This window comes from Equus quagga, chromosome 5 (genome assembly GCF_021613505.1).
Source record: "Equus quagga isolate Etosha38 chromosome 5, UCLA_HA_Equagga_1.0, whole genome shotgun sequence".
Taxonomy (NCBI): domain Eukaryota; kingdom Metazoa; phylum Chordata; class Mammalia; order Perissodactyla; family Equidae; genus Equus; species Equus quagga.
Genome location: NC_060271.1, coordinates 33,893,519 through 33,906,592, shown reverse-complemented (window position 1 = coordinate 33,906,592; position 13,074 = coordinate 33,893,519). Strand labels below are relative to the sequence as shown.

General features: G+C 53.9%; 1 protein-coding gene across 1 annotated transcript in view; it reads left to right on the top strand.

Annotated features, from left to right (window-relative positions):
• The window catches only part of VWA5B1 (von Willebrand factor A domain containing 5B1), a 40,371-nt gene extending 27,635 nt beyond the window's left edge, over positions 1-12,736 (top strand). The window contains exons 14-21 of the mRNA XM_046663402.1: positions 1,244-1,436; positions 1,905-2,219; positions 4,062-4,199; positions 6,781-6,912; positions 9,062-9,136; positions 9,763-9,832; positions 10,621-10,738; positions 12,230-12,736. Of these exons, the coding sequence (XP_046519358.1) occupies positions 1,244-1,436; positions 1,905-2,219; positions 4,062-4,199; positions 6,781-6,912; positions 9,062-9,136; positions 9,763-9,832; positions 10,621-10,738; positions 12,230-12,736 (1,548 nt within the window). The remainder of the gene's footprint in view (positions 1-1,243; positions 1,437-1,904; positions 2,220-4,061; positions 4,200-6,780; positions 6,913-9,061; positions 9,137-9,762; positions 9,833-10,620; positions 10,739-12,229) is intronic.
• The last annotated feature ends 338 nt before the right edge of the window (positions 12,737-13,074 follow it).

Here is a 13,074-nt window from a genome sequence, read left to right as displayed (position 1 = left end):
TTGGACATCTTCCCATATTGGTATGCAGAAAGCTGCCTCGTTCTTTTCAGTGTTGTGTGGTGTTCCATCGCATGGATGTACCATCATTTATTTGTCAACCTCTAATGATGCGCATTCAGATAGTTTCCAGATTTTCACTTTTACAAACGATGCTGAAACAAATATACAGTACGTGCACATAGACGAATAAATTCCACAGAGTTAAATTCCTAAAAGTGGAATCGCTGGGTAAAAGGAGCCTGTGCATTTTTAATGTTGCTAGCACATTGCTAAATTCTTCTCCCACAAGTATGCATCAGTGTACACTTCCACCAACAGTTCATAAGAGACTGTCTGCCCATTGACCACACTGATCAAACGTTTAAATATTTGCCAATCTGCCAAATGGAAAAAAAAATTGTAACATTTTAATTTAGATTGCTCTAATTTCTCACGGGGCTGAGTATTTTCCACGGGCTTATTGGATACTTTTTCTATGAACTGCCTGTAGATGCCCTTAATCCATTATTCTATTCAGTTTATCTCCCTCCCCACCATGATTCATAAGAGCATTTTCTTGAAAATGATCTTTGTCATGCGTGTTGCAAATATATTTCCCAGTTTATCCCTTGCCTTTTGATGTTTTTTGTACCAGCACAAGAATAGACAGATTTAATCCACAAAACAGAACAGAAAGTCCAGAAATAAAACCAAATGTACATGAGAGCTTCGTCAGGATAGAAATGGAGAAATGATAAACCGCAGGGATGCAATGAATAAACTGCGTTCGATAAATGGTGTTGAGATTTGCACTATTCAGGAAATCAAGAAAAAGGCTGGTCCCTATTTCCTTACACCAAAATAAATTTTATGTGAATCAAAGATTTAAACAAACAAAAAGATCACAAAAATTCTAGAATTTTTTGTGTGGGAAAGGCTTTTTAAGCATGCCATATGAGAAGACATAAGGGAAAAGACTGATAATTTTAACCACACACACCATAAAAGTTTTAAATGTTATGGCAAAAAAAAAAAGTGGGTTTAGAATTATCCATGGTATGTGATTTTCCATGGTTTTTTGCGGTCTGGACTTCATCCATCGTTTGGAATTATTCGTGTTGATGTTTCTCATGGGTAACGAAGAGTAGGTCATGTGTCCTTAGTCCTGCAGAGGCAGTGCCCAGGGAGGAGCTGTGGCTGGGGGTGAAGAGACGGGGACTGCCACCAGGAGCTCAGCTTCCTCCCCTTCCTCTTGCACTCCTAGCTCTTGCTGTCCAGTGGCCCAGGCCTAAGCCAGGGCCCCAAACTCCGGGGCCCAGGGGCCCGCAGGCCCTCACTACTGCCCCAAGGCTGCCAGTCCTCTGGCCAGGACACTCAGCCCCGGAGCCCCATGAAAGAGCTGGATCTTGGGTCCGGCCTGAAGCCTGCCTCAGACAGCCACAGCCCTGGGGACCTGGGTAAGTGCCCGCAGGGTCTGGGACCTGACTGGGGACAGGGAGGAATCTTTGGCTGTGGCCTAGCTTCAGATAACAGGCCCAAGGGCAGAGGCCTGCGTCTGTGCCCTTGGCGGGGGGAGGAGGGGGGCGGGGTCTGCTGTAGCCCATCCCTCCCCAGGACCTCACCAACCCCTCTTTCCCAATTAACCTGGTTCTTCGGTTGCCTCTGGGGCTCCCAGATACCCTCCCTGCAGCTGTATTCTCACCCCACCCTATCTGACCCCGCCAGGTACCAGATTCCTGGGAGGCAGTCTGTCTCACTCTTGGGAACAAACCCTTGCCACCCCAGCTGTCCTAGGGAAGTTGTCAGTTCCTTGGGGGGACTGTACTTGCTTAGGTGTATCTGCGCCCAGGGAGGGACGATGTTCCCTGTGGATTGAACTCTGTCCCCCAGATCAGAGCACCAACTGCTTGTCCCTCTGCCCGCAGAGCCGTCCCATCACCCCTCCGCCTTCGAAATGGAGACGTCCTCGGACTGGGAGCCCCCGGCTGAGTCGGAGGAGCAGGCCAGTCCCGGCAGGCCCGCCACCCCAGGCCCGGTGTTGGGCAAGGCCGTGGTCAAAGGCCTGCGTGACAGCCAACGTTTGCAGTGGGAGGTGAGCTTCGAGCTGGGGACCCCCGGCCCCGAGCCAGGCGGCGCGCGCGACGCCGACCTGTGGAGCGAGACTTTCCACCACCTGGCGGCCCGCGCCATCATCCGCGACTTCGAGCAGCTGGCGGAGCGCGAGGGCGAGATCGAGCACGGTGAGCGCCACAGACCTGCGCCCGGCTCGCCCACCTTCCGCGCCCGCTCCTCGCAGCCCCACCCCATGATCCATCTCCTCCCACTGCTCCAGGCCCCGCCCCTTCCCACAGCCCCGCCCAACGCCCCCGCCCCCTCCCTATTACGCACCTCCTCCGCGTCCTCCTGGCCCCGCCCCGATCCCCGCCCAATGCCCCGCCCCCTCCCCATGATCCACCTCCTCCCAGTCCTCCAGGCCCCGCCCCTCCTCAGCGCCCCGCCCAATGTCCCTTCCCCTCCCCCATGATCCGCCTCCTCCCCTGGCTTCAGCCCCTCGGTCTGCTCACAGCCCTGCCACCGCCCAGTGCTCCATCTTGCCTCCCCCACCGCTGCCCTTAGGTGCCCCCCACCCCCAAAACTGTCTCCCTAGCGCGCGCGCGCGCGCACGCACACACACACACACACGCGCGCGCGCGCGCGCGCACACACACACACACACACACACACACACTGCCCAGGACTCCATTCCTTCCTCGATCTGCCCCTATCCCCCTGCTTCCAGGCGCCCCTCTCCCCCCAGCCCTAGGCTCCTCCACCCCTCCCCCCCCCACCCGGTGGTGCGGCGATCTGTCCTCTCCTCTCATCCCTCCTTCCCCTCGGCCTCAGTATCCCCACTCCTCCTCACTTCCCAGGGCTTCTCCTTGCAGCGCCCCCTGTAGGGCTCTGGAGACAGAACAATGGGGACAGCCCCATTTCCCCTGCCCCGCTCTCCTGGGACCACACCTTCCCATAGAACCGCCTAGACCTACCTAGTGGCTCCACTCACTCATCGACGCCGTTTATTGATTGTGGATCCGCGGGGGTCCAGGCTGGGGGCTGAACAGCGCAGTGACCGCCACCATCCCGGTCCTTATCTGTGAGTTCTTGACACAGACTAGCAAGGAAGCTGACATTAATCAAATAATTATACATGCAATTAACTGAGTGCAGTTGTCGGAAGTGCTGTTAAGAAGAAACACAAGGATGCAAGAGACTGTCTAACAGGGATGGAGGGGAGCTGAGTTCAGGAACTGGGGCAAACTTTCCTAACAGAGAGGCTCCCGGGATCTTGATGGAGCACACCTGGAGAATAGATAGATGGAGATATAGAGAATATTTATATTATTTGTTATACGTTTGTGCTTTATTTATATAATAATACATTGTTTATATTTTATATTACTTGTATTTCTGTATAAGTATTTGTTTTCTTCTCATGAGCACCTCACCTTACAAGGGTACACAGCACTTGTGCACCCATCTCCATGGCTCCTTGGAGGCAGAGAGCCACGGAGAATGTTCACCTGTTCAGTGGGAAGAGCTTGGGCTTTGAGGTCAGACCCTCCTGAGTCCTGATCTCAGGTCCATTACTAACTCGCTGTGTGACACTGTGCTCCCCACTCTCCCTCTCTGGTTTTCAATTTTCTCTGCAAGATTGTCCAAATGGGTTAGATCAGTGATCAGATGAGATCAGCCAGGGGGCCTGTGAAATCCTCCAGCAAGGTTCTCACCAGACAGCTGCAAAGTGAAAACAGAAAATACAGACAACACAGAGGGGTTTTTTAATAACAATAAAATTATTTAAAGGAAGTAACTGTCTTTTATTCTTAGATAATATCTTACTTCTTTTACATCAAAATTTCCTTATTTTATGAAATGACAATGGAGGTTAATAATCTGGGTGTTTTTTTTAAATGTCCTTAACTGGCAAGTTGGCAACCCCTTGATTTTCAGGGCTTGTTTAATCCTAAAGATGGGGACCACTGTTCTAGCCCTCCGTTTAGCTTCCAGAGTGCACAGAGTGACCCCAGCTTCTCTCTCCACAGGGTCCAGCCGCCGCTACCAGGTGAGCGCTGTGCACACCAGCAAGGCCTGCAATGTCATCAGCAAGTACACAGCCTTCGTGCCTGTGGACATGAGCAAGAGCCGGTACCTGCCCACCGTGGTGGGGTACCCCAACTCCAGTAAGGCAGGTGGGCAGCCAGGGCACTCCTGAGGGCCAAGCAGCCCCCGTGAGCCGGAGGAGGGGGCTGGCATACCAAGGAGCACAGACCTGCAGGAAGGGGTGCAAGGAAGGGCCTAGAAGCAGCAAGGCCCCCAGCAGATGGTTTGGCCACCAAAAGAGGGGTAGGGGGCACATGAGCCCCCATCCACTGCTCTGCAGAAGGCTATGACACCATCCACTCCCTTTTTCCCACAAACGAATATGCCTTTACTGTATTTTTCCTACTGGAGACAAGGATATGTGCTCACTCTAGAAAATTCCAAAATATAGAGACATAAAATAAATAAAAGTGACTGGAAGTGATGGTTTTCCGGAAATGAGGACCAATTACCTCCTTGGTGGGACCATCCTTCAGACTTCTCCCAAGGAATATCTACATATAGAGAAATCAAAAGGCAGATAATTTTGCATGAATTAGGTCAATCAGTATGTTCTAGGCTTTACAAAATACAGGTGTAGAAGATATCTTTCCATTACACTGAGTCTATATCATTATTTTAATAGCTGTAGCATATTCCACTACAGGAAACTATTGTCACCGTAATAGCCAATCAGACAGTGCTCCAAAGCACTTTATGTATTAAATCATTTAATCCTCAAAACAGCTCTGCAAGTGGATACTGTTATTAGCCCCATTTTACAGATGGGGAAGCAGAGGCGGAGAAGGTTACCTGCCCACAGTCACACAGCAGGGAGGGGCAGAGCCAGGCTTTGAGTCCCAGTGGCCTGGCTCCAGAGTCTGTGCTCCCCCCTGGTGCTCTCCACTGCCCCTTCAGGTGCATGAGAACCCACTTAACCAGCCCCTATTACCACGCCTTCAGTTTCTTCCCTGTTGATTAGTCTAGCTTCACTCGGTCAATTATCCAAAGGCAGGAAGGCCTTGTACACGGCAAGCCCATGAGCTTTGGAGCCAGAATGACCCATGTGCTGCAAAGAACATCTTTGTGCCCCTGCCTGGTTATCTCCGCAGGGGTAATTAACTCTTAGACATAAGATTGCATGCACATCAGCGGGTCTGCCCCTTTAAAATTGGGATGTATGTTATCATACGGACCCTGCTCCAAAGGCTGTTCCGATGTCCACCCCAGCCAGCACTGAATATTGTCCATCTTCCTAAACCCTGCCAGTCTGATAGGTGAGAAAGATCTTTCTTTGGGAGAATTTCTTTAGTTTGTCTGTGAAATATTTTTCATATGTTTAGGAACTATATCTACTTTTTTTCCCCAAAATTACATTTTCCTGTCCTTTGCAGCTCCTTTTTTCTTTTTTGCTTTCTTTCTTTTTTTTCTTTTCTTTTGGTGAGGAAGATTGTCCTCACTGAGCTAACATCTGTGCCAATCTTCCTCTTTTGGCTGGAAGAAGATTGTCCCTGAGCTAACATCTGTGCCAATCTTCCTCTTTTGGCTGGAGGATGATTGTCCCTGAGCTAACATCTGTGCCAATCTTCCTCTTTTGGCTGGAAGAAGATTGTCCCTGAGCTAACATCCATGCCCATCTTCCTCTGTTTTATATGTGGGATGCTGCCACAGCATGGCTTGATGAGCAGTGTGTAGGTCTGTGCCTGGGATCCGAACTGCAAACCCTGGGCCACCAAAGCAGATCGTGTGACTTTAACCACTACGCTGCTGGGCCGGCCCTTCTTTCTTTTTCTTTTTTTTTTAGCAGATGTCATAAAAGAATTGTCTTTGGAAACAAATTGTCCCTTTCCTCATTCCTGCTGTCCCCTACCCCTTTTTTTTGTCCTAAGATCTGGATCAGCGCTTCCCAGCGTATGTTCTGAGAAACTAGAACCCTGGTTCCGTGTCCTGTTAACGGCTATTCAGCAAAAACATAGGAAATACATTTAGGAACCGCTGGATTAACTAAAGCCCAAAAGCTCTCTTTCCTGCAGAACTTCTCATAGCCTTTCGGATGTTAATATACATCGAGAGACTCAGAGAATGGACTACAGTACGCAGTTTCTCCAAAACATATTTCTCAGTAGAACGTCTTGTTTTTTAAGTGACAATATACCATCTAGTGCTCTCCAAGAGTGGGGTTCCCCAAAACACACTTTAGGGTGCTGTAGCTTCATTCTCTTCCATCCATCCCCCATTGGTGATCTGCTGGGACCTCAAAGGGCTGCCCTGTGGGAGGGGGAACTGAGAGCTTGGTCTCTGAGACAGCAAACTGGGAGAGAAGGAAAGTGGGGTATTCCTGAGAAACCAGCCTTTTAACTAACTAGGAAACACTGCTGCTTTCTGAACGTTATCTCAGCAATGGGATCTACCCAGCAAGGTGGGTATTATGCCTCCCATTTTCTATATAAGGATGCTGAGGCTCAGAGTGTTTAGCACCCCATGCAGCTACTGAGAGATGCGGCTGGGGTTCAAACACGGGTCATTCTGGCTCCCAAGCTCATGGGCTTACCGTGTACAAGGCCTTCCTGCCTTTGGATAATTGACGGAGTGAAGCTAGACTCATTCCTGCCAGCCCTGGGCAGGTGGCGAAGGACTGGCCCAACTGTCCCCAGCTGACCCCTGCTCCTTGTCCTCCTGAAGGTGCGGCTTTGCGGATGACCAGCTCTCGGGTCCTGAGCCGACGGTGGACGGGCCCCTCTGCTGGCTTCGGACGGTCGCAGACCACGCTTGTGGAAGCCTCAGCAGCAGGAGATGGCCAATGGCAGAGCCCAAGTAAGAGCCCCCTTGTGCACCTTCTGAAACCTGGGCCCGTGAGTCACGGCCTCTCGTGTCCAAGACCCCAGCCTCTCTCTGAGTCTCAGGGCCAGGGCAAGGCCAGGCCTCCCGGGCTCTCCGAGGCCTGAGATGGGCAGACGGGCTCAAACTGGCCCAAGCGCGCCACCACTAACACGGCTTTGCTGCGGGAGCCCTGAAGCCAGACAGCAGCAGACCCCGTGCCCTCCCATCCCCCCAGCGCTCCCCTTCCAAGGGCTGCCAACCCCACTGGCTGTTCCCTGCTTCCATCCTGAGTCCCTCCGGGCACTGAATGCCAGAAACCTAATAAACAAGGGGAAAAGCAAAGAGCACAGAGGCAGTTCCACCTGTTTGGGTCCCCCCGTCTGCTTCTTTCAGGATTCCCCCCCACCCACCACAGCCTCCTTCTGCCTTCACTTGACTTCATTGTGCCTGCACCTGGGGTCCTTGAAGGTCCAGGGTTTGACCTTTTGGTGACTTTGCACTAATTCACAGAATGGCTTGAACCCTCTGTGTCTCGAATGTCTGCATGTCTTTCTATCGCCCTCAAGATAGCCTAACTGCTGCACCAGTCCTGACTTTCCTCCATGCCCTCACGTGTACCGTGCAGATCTCCCGCCTTCTTCTGTGTGTGGAAGGACCTCAGAGGTCCCCCGGCCACTCATCCAGACAGCCAGACCATAACAGCTTTTCACCTGAGGGCCTAGGAAGCGCTCACACACGGTGACGGGTTAAGAAAGGAACGGTGTGCGGAAATCCAGAGGAGCTCTGCAGAATTAAGGAGCTCTGCCAGCTCCTTGGTCCCTCAGAGCCTCCAGCACGAGGGTAACCTGCCCCATGCCTGAGCCAAGCTGGTTCCAGTCTAGGGAAATTTCTGGTCTACACTTTCCTTGCTCTGTAGCTCACTCTTGGTGGCCCAGGGCTTCCATCACAATCACAAATCCCTTCTTTTCAATAGTCCTCTGAGTCACACCCAGAGTCTGTGACTTCTAAAGTCTTATTCTATCCCAGGTCCTTCTCCTCCCCGAGGATGACAATGGCCAGCACTTCCTGAGAGTTCTCTATGTGCTGGGCACTGCTATAACTATCCATGACTCCTCACACCCGTCTCAAAGAGTTTCTATTATTTTCCCCATTAAAAGATGGGGACACTGAGGCTCAGAGAGGTTAAGTGACTTACTGAAGATCACACAGCAGATCCGTGGTAGAGGCAAGACTTGAACCCAGGCAGTGTCTGGCTCCAGAGCCCATGAGGTTAACCACTATGCTCTCGGCCTCCTGGTTGCCTCAGTCATTCTGTGGTTCAGCCACTAGTTCCCTCTTGTGCTGCCCCAGGGCACCCAGCAATAAGCAGAGCTTCTTGGCCCTCACAGAGCTGTAACAGTCTCAACGGGAGCCAAACGCTTTGGTGAAGATATTTGTGCACGACATTTTTTCCAAAAATTGGATTATTCCCTTTTAGTATATTGCCCATCTTTCTCCAGCCCTTGAAATACTAATCATAAGAATAATCACCTCAATTGTGCATTTCGAACAAGCTGTGTACAATTATTATCCCCATTTTACAGATGGGGAAACTGAGGCTCAGAGCCCCTGACAAGTCAGCACCATGTTCCTCCTGGAGAGCCGGCATGGGCCCCTCCTCAGTGAGGCACAGCCCTGATGAGCAGATGCCCGCCTCACTCCCCCGCCAAGCCCCCATGCTCAGGCCCCCAAGCTGCTCCTGCTTCCCGGCCGGGTCTGCAGCCCAGGGCTTCATCGAGCAGGACCTCAGGCCAGGCTCTCAGCGCCTCTCTGTGTATCATCTCATTTAAGCCTTACACCAACACGGCGAGATAGGTACCGTCACCCCCAATTTGCAAACGAAACATCAAGTAACTTTCCCAAGGTCACACAGCTAGTCAGTGGGGAAGTCGGGATTTGAATCCAGGCATGTCTGACTCTCATGGTGGAGCCATGGTGGTGTCTTTGGAAGATGAAGGCCCATCCAAGCAGGGATGGGAACCCTGACCTTGCTCTCCCAGCCCACCCGCAGGTACCGTGAATTCAGACCACCACTCTCCCGGGGGAGGAGAGGAGGGGAGAAGGAGGGCTGGGAGTCAGGCCTCATGGGCTTCCTCTGTTGCAGCTGTGAAGGAAGGCCCCAGTGGGCCCTTCAGTGAGACTGTGTCCCCAGGACGTGAGAGCTACGCTGCCTCTGAAGGTGAGTGGACAGTGGTCCAGCTCTCTCCTTAATTAAATGATTAATCCTTGGTGATTAATCCTTGGACTAGGAGGGTCTTAGCCTGACAAAGTCCTCAGTGTTCATTTAGTCCTCAGAACAGCCCTGTGCGAGATAAATAGGAATATCCTCAATTTAAAGATGAGGACACTGAGACTCAGAGAGGTGAAGTGACTTGACCAAGGTCACACAGCAAGTTAGTGTCAGAGCTGGGCCCGGAATCAGGCCCAGCTGAGGGGCCTTCCTACCACCTCACTCTACCTAGAACCCTCCAGTCATGTGCCAGGGAAGGGCACTCCATGTCCCCACTCGGGGATGAGGGGTGGATGTGAAGCTGTCACTGCCCCCACAGGTAACCTTCCACAAGACACCAGGGGCTGCCAGCCAAGGAAACTTGGAGGCCTGCTTCTTACACATGGACCCACTTATTTCACCCTTCCCCCGACCAACTGGGGCAGAAACAGCCCTGCAGCCTAATGGTTAGATCGGGTCCCTAGGGATGTAGGCAATCCCCTGCCCCTCTCTGGGCCTCTGTTTCCCCAGCTGGGCAGTGAGCAGTTGCACAGGGTCGTCCGTCAGGCCCCAACTGTCATTCTGTGGCTCTCCAGGTCCACTGCGCAGCCTGGCCACCAATACCCTTTCGTCCTTAAAGGCCTCAGACACTCTCTTTGGATCCAGGTATGTGGGATTTGCAGTGGGGTACTCTCTACAGCCAACCGTTTTCCCGGGGCTGTCCCTGGTTTGGAAGGCCAAAGGCAGGCCCAGCCTGCCACTGAGACAAAAAGGAACAATCTGAAGGGTGCCAAGAAGGCCCCCTCCCCAGTGATAGCTGTCTTCAGGCATCGCCCTGAGGAAGATCCCCCCATTGTGGTTCATCTCCCATGTGTCCGTGGTCACCTTGCGAATGCAGATCCCCCTGGGAGGGCCAGCATGGGCTGAACCGCTGGGCTCAACAGGAGTACGCCGTCAGAAGAGGGTCATAAAAAGAACACTAATGAGCAGCCGGCCCCGTGGTGCAGCGGTTAAGTTCGCACATTCTGCTGCGGCGGCCCGGGGTTTGCCAGTTCGGATCCTGGGTGCGGACATGGCACCTCTTGGCACGCCATGCTGTCGTAGGCGTCCCACATATAAAGTAGAGGAAGATGGGCACAGATGTTAGCTCACGGCCAGTCTTCCTCAGCAAAAAGAGGAGGATTGGTGGCAGATGTTAGCTCAGGGCTAATTTCCCTCAAAAAAAAAAAAAAAGAACACTAACCTGCTGCTAACTCACTGGGCAACTCGGGGGAAACTTAGCCCCCACCCCGGCCTCAGTTTCCCCAGCTGTCAAGTGAGGAGGTTGTAGGAAGCCATTGGTCAGGGTCCCTCTGGCCCTGACTTTCAGAGGCTGCTGAGTGGGCACTGAGGGGCGATGACCAAGGACACTGCCAGGGTGGCTGTGACCACTCTTCCCGGCTCCACCCTCACAGGCTAAATCTGAACAAGTCCAGGCTGCTGACGCGGGCGGCCAAGGGCTTCCTGACCAAGCCACTGACCAAGGCTCCGGAGCCAAGCCCGGGGAGCCCAAGCTTCAACTATGTCCCACTGGTGAGTGCCCCAGACCCCCGATCTCAGTCCTGGACACTCCGCAGAGGAGCCTGCCTGGGGGCTCCCTGCCCACCTTCCCCCTCCACAAAGGGAAGAAGACCTACACCTTTCTACCCAAGTAGCCAGCAGGGCCGAGGGAGTTTGCATGAGTCCCCCACCCGGGGTCTAAGAGTGTTGCTAGAAGCGAGCCCCAGCATCCCAAAAATTCTTTGCAATCTGCTGTCTTCGCTTTAAAGATTCACAGGAATTTTGCATTCTACTCCACCATCTAAGTGTGTCTGTTTTTCAATACATAAAAATAAGCCTTGAAATGACTCACAAGTGAGTAAAATTAACATCCCAGGGACACGCACCGTGTTTAGCAAAGGCTCTGCGGACGCACCAGCATGCTGTGACAGGGTAGGAGCAAGGGAGCGTGGCCCTGCCACATCTGGGGCCCAGCGGGGCTGGGGGATCAGAGGGGCTGGAAGGAGGGACGCAGCTGGAGCTTCGCTGCACAGCTGCACACACACACCAAGTGCAGAGCGCCACTTGGAACTTCCAGATAGCCGAGGCAGCAGAGCGCTATGCACGTATTCCCTCAACAGGTATTTGCTGAGCCAGGCACAATGCTAGACCCTGGGAGACAACCCGGAACTAGACGGCCCTAGTCCCTGAGCCCATGGCACTAAGTGTCTAGGGGGGACACAGACAAGGAACCACGTAGTTCTGATCCTTGGGCGCCACGATAGGAGGGGTCGAGTCTGGTGAGGGACGTCGAGGGCAGACACCGACTCCAGGCTTGAGGTCCGGGAGGAATGGAGCAGGACTCACTGCAGAGTGTGGTGGTTAAGCCGAGACCTGGAGGAGGGGGAGTTCGGGCCGACAGCCTAGACAGGAGAGAGAAAGCTGGGTGGCCGGAGAACGGGGTTTGAGGAGAAGAGCCAAGGATGAACCAGCACTTTAGAAATCCCAGTTTGGACTTATCTGAGAGCAAATGGAAGCTACTGCAGAGAGCAACATGATCTGTGCCTTACAGAGACCCCTCAGGGTGCAGGCAAGATGGAGTGGGTGGAGGATGGGGACAGGGGAGGAAAGTAAAGGCAGGGACAACATGGGGAGGCACATGGTGGGTTGCAGAGCTGTCTAGAAAGCAGGCCAGTGGGACTTGAAAACTGATTGGTGTGGAGGGAGGAGGAGGGCGGTGAGCCGTCCAGAGGCTGCTAGACAGCAGGGCACTGTCCCAGTGGCCGAGCTGGGCCCCCCTGCCCGGGACAAGAGGCAGGTTTGGAGTGAAGATGTGGAGATGAGCTTGGAGTGGTCAGTGTGAAGTGCCTCTGGGATAAAGCGTGGCCTGTGCTCAGCTGCCCTGGGCGTCCCGCAGATGCCCCAGGTAGCAGGGCGAGCTGGGGGAGGTGAACAGGTGGGCTCTGCGGACCCAGGCCTTTAGCATGGCCTGGGGCTCCACGGGCTAAAGAGTCTGAGGCCCACTGAGGGCTCCCCCACACACAGGTGTCTCTGCAGCTGGCCTCCGGAGCCTTCCTGCTCAACCAAGCCTTCTGCGAGGCCACCCACATCCCCATGGAGAAGCTCAAGTGGACCTCACCCTTCACCTGCCACCGCGTGTCCCTCACCGCCCGCCAGCCCGAGTCTAAGACCCTCAGTCCTCAGCCGGGCACCAGCCCCTCACCTCGGCACGCCTCCTGTGACAGCCTCTCCACGGAGCCCCTGGCGGAGGGCAAGCCAGGCTGGGAGCCCGGGGCTGTGACAGAACTCACGGGGAAGCTGTGGGCCACGGTGGTGGCACTGGCGTGGCTGGAGCACAGCTCGGCCTCCTACTTCGTTGAGTGGGAGCTGGTGGCCGCGAAGGCCAACTCGTGGCTGGAGCAGCAGGAGGTGCCCGAGGGCCGAACGCGGGGCACGCTCAAGGCTGCTGCCCGCCAGCTGTTCGTGCTGCTGCGGCACTGGGACGAGAACCTGGAGTTCAACGTGCTCTGCTATCACCCGAATTACGTGTAGTGGGGACGAAGGGAGGCTGGGGCAGGGGAGGAGAGGACGGGACCCTTTGGGCCTAGTAGGGGGGGACTTCTGAAGCTGTAGTCAATATACTGGTTGCTAGAAAGAGCCCTGGACTGGCAATCGGGGAGGCCTGAGTTCAATCCCACCTCGCCATGCAACTTTAGGCCAGCCCCTGCCCCCTGTCTGGGCCTCAGTTTCCCCACCTGTAAATTAAGTGGGCGAGCTGAGGGAGTTGGACCAGATCTCTAGAAAGTTCAAAGGTTCCTTTCTGCCTGGACATGCGGGCAGCTGTGGGGTTCACTGCCACTCGGGGCGGAGAGAGAGAGTGCAGTTTAATC